The sequence below is a fragment of the Coptis chinensis genome, chromosome 2 (genome assembly GCF_015680905.1).
Source record: "Coptis chinensis isolate HL-2020 chromosome 2, ASM1568090v1, whole genome shotgun sequence".
Classification (NCBI taxonomy): Eukaryota; Viridiplantae; Streptophyta; class Magnoliopsida; order Ranunculales; family Ranunculaceae; genus Coptis; species Coptis chinensis.
Genome location: NC_141457.1, coordinates 83,662,433 through 83,668,205, shown reverse-complemented (window position 1 = coordinate 83,668,205; position 5,773 = coordinate 83,662,433). Strand labels below are relative to the sequence as shown.

General features: G+C 34.7%; 1 protein-coding gene and 1 pseudogene across 1 annotated transcript; one reads left to right on the top strand and one right to left on the bottom strand.

The window, feature by feature from the left end:
• Nucleotides 1–546: 546 nt before the first annotated feature.
• LOC147518376 (early light-induced protein, chloroplastic-like) lies at nucleotides 547–1,790 on the top strand. The gene is made up of 3 exons (XM_086590234.1): nucleotides 547–845; nucleotides 1,148–1,228; nucleotides 1,329–1,790. The coding sequence occupies exons 1-3, from the start codon at nucleotides 699–701 to the stop codon at nucleotides 1,671–1,673; spliced, it is 573 nt and encodes a 190-aa protein (XP_086446360.1). The 5' UTR covers nucleotides 547–698; the 3' UTR covers nucleotides 1,674–1,790.
• A 3,155-nt stretch (nucleotides 1,791–4,945) lies between these two features.
• On the bottom strand, nucleotides 4,946–5,445 carry LOC147518375 (large ribosomal subunit protein eL38z/eL38y pseudogene; annotated as a pseudogene).
• Between the last annotated feature and the right edge of the window lie 328 nt (nucleotides 5,446–5,773).

Below are 5,773 nucleotides of genomic sequence, written 5' to 3'. Positions count from 1 at the left end.
ACGCGAAGATTGCTTTTTATTTTTTTAACCTGCTAAGATCGTAACAAAGCCATGGACCAATTACACGTACAGACGTACTGCAGCCTGTCTAAAACTCAGACGGTTCCTTTCCACAAACACGGAAACACCTGCATTCTCCACAACCAGATGCAGAACAAAAAATATGGCTTGTGAATCCAAAATCCGTAAACCATCTTTTATAAACTCGGTAAAATATAAGCCCAACCCATTTAACAATCCAACAAAGGCAACAAGAAGTAATTTCACGTGCATATTTGATATTTGATATTTGATATTTGATATTTGAAATTTGAACTTACACTTCACTAGGTTAGATCACATGGCCTGGTGAGCTCCCTTTATGAATAAGTCCAACATCAATACTGCCAAACAAAAACATAAAACAATCCAGACCTCTAGAAACTTCTGTCACATTCACTGGAACTCATGAAACCACGTCAACCAATTTCATCAAAAGCATCCACGTGACTTAAAATCACTTGGGTAAATATAGTGAACGTGGATACCTAACACACCATCAGTGACTTCATTTCTCTTTGTTCTTCTTTGCCTATAAATACTTGTCCAACTTTATTGCATTTTCGTTTCAAAGTAATCAAACCAATTTTTCTTTCTTCATAATCTTTAAGAACTCGTCTAAGGTTACACACTTACACGCTCGTAAGAATTTTGATCTAATGGCTTCATCAGCTTCTGTTCAATGTATCATGTCCATCCCAACTACACGTGTTGGACAGAGAAGCAGGGCTGATTTGTTTCTTTCTTCTGTGAGTCTGCCACGTCAGCAGAGAAATAGAAGCATGAAAGTCCGCTGCATGGCCGAGGTATGGTATTATAATTGAGTGTTTCTACAGCAACACACACTTTGAACCGAATTTTGTGAACACAATGACGTGGCAAGCAGAGAGACCTTGATTGATTTGCAGTACTTTTTTGAGAAATACACACGCACCCCCTGCCTGATGAGTGCCACGTCATTGTGTTCACAAATTTCGGTTCATTTTGTGTGTTGCTAAAGAATTTTTTATTATAATTTCTTGCGATCTCAGAAAGATGGTTTATTTGATATGATGATCCGGGACTATGCTAAAGCTGACATGTGTTCCTTGACTTCCTTCTATGACAGGAAAACCAGCCTGAACAAGTTACACCCATAACTGATCCCACACCAGCACCACAAACACCTCCACCTGCACCAAAAAAGAAGGTAAGCATTTTGATACAATGATACTGTACGAAAATATCAACAACCAAATCCAATCTGATTATTTGAATCTCATGACAATACGTACTATTGCCTTTTTCAGGTTAGTACAAAATTTTCTGATGTATTGGCATTTAGTGGGCCTGCACCAGAGAGAATCAATGGTAGACTTGCAATGATAGGATTTGTAGCTGCAATAGCAGCTGAGTTAGCGCAAGGTGAAGATGTGGTCGCCCAGTTAGCTAATGGTGGGATTCCTTGGTTTGTAGGAACCAGTGTTGTATTGTCCTTAGCTTCTTTAATACCTTTGTTCAAAGGTGTTACTGTCGAATCAAAATCTGATGGACTAATGACGTCTGATGCTGAGATGTGGAATGGAAGATTTGCTATGTTGGGTTTGGTAGCTTTGGTATTCACTGAGTTTGTTAAGGGCGGAGCCCTTGTATAGGTCAATAGAAAGGATGGTTTTTTGAAGTGGAATATATACTTGATTGTATATATACCAGATATGTGTAATATTTTGGTATTTTACACATAATGATCATTGTTCCCGTTAGTTAAGTTATTGATTTGTGTTTTTCCGATAAGGAGGCTACTAATCTATGTGTACCCAACTCGATCAGTTCCCAATTTAATAGGCAAAATTCTGATTATTCTACACTTCGAAGTAGCAAAAGCAAAATCACGATCTTCTGCAAATGTATGTACGAACAGACCACAGCAGATAGGTTCTGTTTACCATATTTTTTATACCACATGGTTTATAATGCAACCCCTACATGAAGAGTTAAGAGCTATTAATTTATAGATATGATCTACTAACTATAAATAACATTTCTATAAAATTTCATTTCATTTCATTTGGAAATTTCTAACCGAGTTAAAAATCATTGTCAATTTTGAATTTCTTTTAATGGCTTATATTTTTCGATTTTATAATCATCTTTTGACATAGTTAAACATTATGAAATGAGTTGAAATTTTATAGACACAATCTTTATGGTTCGTTAGTTGAACACATCCACAAACCCGTTGTAGGTAAAGTTGTACGGCATATTATAAAAAGTATGGTAAACGGAATCTACTTTATATAATATTTTATTATTGGTATATTGCTTAATTTTAGGGTGATTTTGGACACACACAAAAAAAAAACACTCTTATACCCCAACTTTAAAATAAATAAATAAAGTTGTTTTAGACACATTTAGGTTCTTAAATTACCATATTTTTTTTATTAGGACATACCTAAAGCAAAACAATACATTTATTAGAATTTATATTAGACCCTAAGAACCGAGTATCTTTCTACAAGATGTTTCCCACGGATGAATATGGATATTTCTATGACATTACATCTTAGACCATCATATCCCATCCATGCCTGTAGTTCTATGATTCAGAGTACCATTTCCTATTTGATCCCTTAATTTGAATTCCATATTCGAAGTTGCGATCGGATCTATTCATTAAAAAAAATTTATTCGATATATTTCTTATGTACCCATGGATTTGAATCAGATTTTGGATCAATCTATATTGATTGACTGCCTTCATTATGTTGTTGCTAGCAAATACCACTATTTTTGGTTTTGGATCTTCCAAAGCATTCCTGCAGGAGATTCGAGATCCGGACCATTTTTTTTTTTTTTTTTTTTTTTTTATAAAAAGATTCATTCTCTTCTTAAAAACTAGGAGGCCGGTAGAATCAATAAAGATTTCTTTTTCGATTCATCCCTAGCCTGGAGTTGAATACCTCATTCAAGAATTTTTAATTTTGATCCAATATGTAGGAGTCAATAGAAAAGGCAAATCCCTTATGATATACCAGATCCGGCTCGGTTATTGATAGAGTTAATAGATCTGCCATTTCTTGAAATCTCTCTTCTGATTCAAAATCGCGGTGCAACGTGTATATATCCTCCTCTGTTCCGGTCATAGAATAGATGAAATAAATCAAAAAATGAATTTTGGTTTAAGAATGAAATCTTATTGGAACTGTCCACATCCGGTTCATCCTTCGTAACCGTAACCATATCACAGATAGGATGAAATAGGATGAATTGAGATGGTATTTTCCTTGCTGATGACTCTAACTGCAATATCTCCTATATAAATTAATTATGGAATTAATGGTGCCCCTCCCTCTTCAATTCGGTATGAAAACAAGATATTGTTTTGAAAGAATTACGAAACTGTGGTGTATTCTGCAGGACCATTGGCCCTCCATCCTAGTCGTTGCTATTGATCATATAATGGTATACTTGCTTTTTCGTAGCGGTGTAGTTTTTGGTTGTTATTTTGCTTTGGATTAAATTGGTGTCTTTTGCTTTATCCAAAAGTATGAAATGATTTTTTAGAGTACATGGATCTTGTTTATTTACTAGGGTTTGCCCGTGCCGTACAGCACTGAACAACTCACCACGCCTTCGGCACACGCTACCTAGTCCCTCTACATGCCCATGTACATATTTACACCAAAACATCACCTGGTAACTTGACTATCGGAAGAAAAAGAATAATAAGCAGAGGTGACTTGAGTGATCAGTTCCAAATAGATAAGATGCAATTGCTTTTTGATTAAAATGTTTTGGTTTAGGTGTTTCATATATAATACGTTTACATTCTGTTTGATTCTCGTTGTTTGGAGTCTGGACTGTGGATGCTCTTTGCAATCCTATAAAATCATGTTTTTAAGCGATTTGAAGGCTTTGACGTGAGACATACCTTTTTGGTTATACATTTTGGTGTTTGCCTTCCTAAGATCAAAACTATAAATTAAGAAAATGGAACACATCATTTTTCAGCTTTTCCCATCAATTATTTGCAAGTATTACTCCACAACTTTGTGAACAAGATTCCCCTTTAACTAACCTTAACATGGTTATTCTTATTTTAGCTAAAACATTATGGATCAACTGATTGGAATAACTTTGAATACAAGCACCAGTGACCAGCCAATACTGGAAAAACAGCAATTGGATTTGTTAGTTTAGTATCCAGCTAGTCTACCAAAACAAAAAGAAATGTCAAGAGTGTGTGTGCATTCACTACCATTATGTATAGCTCCAACAACAGAAAACTGTCAAAGAAGGTTTACATATTCCGGTTTAGCAAGTTCAAATGCATATGCATTCACTCCCATTATTACTTGATCTCCACTGTTCATGAAACACGTACCAAGTCATCAGATCACAAACAACAAAAGCCTAGCTAATTAATTAGTCTAGTGCAACCAATGTTACAGCTGCTGCTTTGGTTGTTAATTCCAATTACAATCCAAAGTTACTTGCACATACATACGGTGGCAACAGAAGCCAAACACTTCTATCCACCACCAACGTGGGAGAAACTTAAAAAAAGTGTCTGGTATCCTGGTTTTCTTCTAGGCATGACACAACTCACAAGCCTCCTGTAAAAGCTCAAGTCCTGTAAAAGCTTATGAAATCACATCGATGCTAGTATTATGCTTTAGGCGGCATATCGGGGGAAAACCTCATTATTTGGATGAAAACATGGTCACTTCTGGAATCATAAATTCACCGCAACAAAAAAAAAAAAAAAAAAAAAAAAAAAAAAATATATATATATATATATATATATATATATATATATATATATATATATATATATCAAAGTGAACCTTGGGATATCATAATCTCCATCGAGAAAAGTAGAAACAACATAAATAAACAAACTACATATTGATTCCTAGCAGCATAAAAGTTTCAAGTACCAAAAATAAAGAAAATTCCACCATCTGAGAATTCAAAACTTCAGTCACTCGATGAAAAAAACCAGAAATCTCTAAAGGGAAAATTTCCTAATGACGAAGGTTCCCAAAATTCCATTTCTTTGCTCAAAGATCTTGCACAGTCAAACCTTCAATAATAATAAAAACGACAAATAAGAACAGTAAGTCGGTAACATAAAAAGGGCACTTCAATCATTTCTCATAGCCTAAAGTAGTGATTATATAGTAACCTGGTGGAAGTGACTGCTTCAACTTATCAGCCTTCTCTAAGTCAAACACACAAAGTGTAAAGGTACTTGGAGCAACGAACCTTGAACTTGACCACATATTTGCTCCTCTTAATTTTGATAGATCGTGCATCGTTCCTTCTTGTTGTGAAAAGGAAATCCTTGATCTTGTGAATTTGCTTTGGCTACACAAACAGAAGAACACAGAATTTAGAATGTTGTAGGATTGCATTCCCCATTGTCTGGTTGGCAAGAAAGGCACACACATACACGAACAAAAAAGAAATTGCAAAGAAAGGCTACTAACATAATTAATATATATATATATATATATATATATATATATATATATATATATATATATATATATATATATATTTTGTGGAGTGTAAACATTTATACTAATCAAGCTTTCCATTTACAAGAAAATCAGTGTACCACTCATAACAAGTCAAACTTTAACCACCCCCCCTAATTGGATCCTGTCACAAACTCTCTAGAAGCAGCCTGAACTTTAACCACCCCCCTAATTGGATCCTGTCACAATCTTTTGAATATAAAGTGACA

What these genes read in the sequence shown, in the direction of transcription:
- LOC147518376 (XM_086590234.1), top strand. Translation starts at nt 699, where the DNA reads ATGGCTTCATCAGCTTCTGTTCAATGTATCATGTCCATCCCAACTACA. An exon ending in AAGTCCGCTGCATGGCCGAG is followed by an intron (nt 846 to 1,147) that starts GTATGGTATTAT and finishes CTTCTATGACAG; the next exon opens with GAAAACCAGCCTGAACAAGT. An exon ending in CACCTGCACCAAAAAAGAAG is followed by an intron (nt 1,229 to 1,328) that starts GTAAGCATTTTG and finishes TGCCTTTTTCAG; the next exon opens with GTTAGTACAAAATTTTCTGA.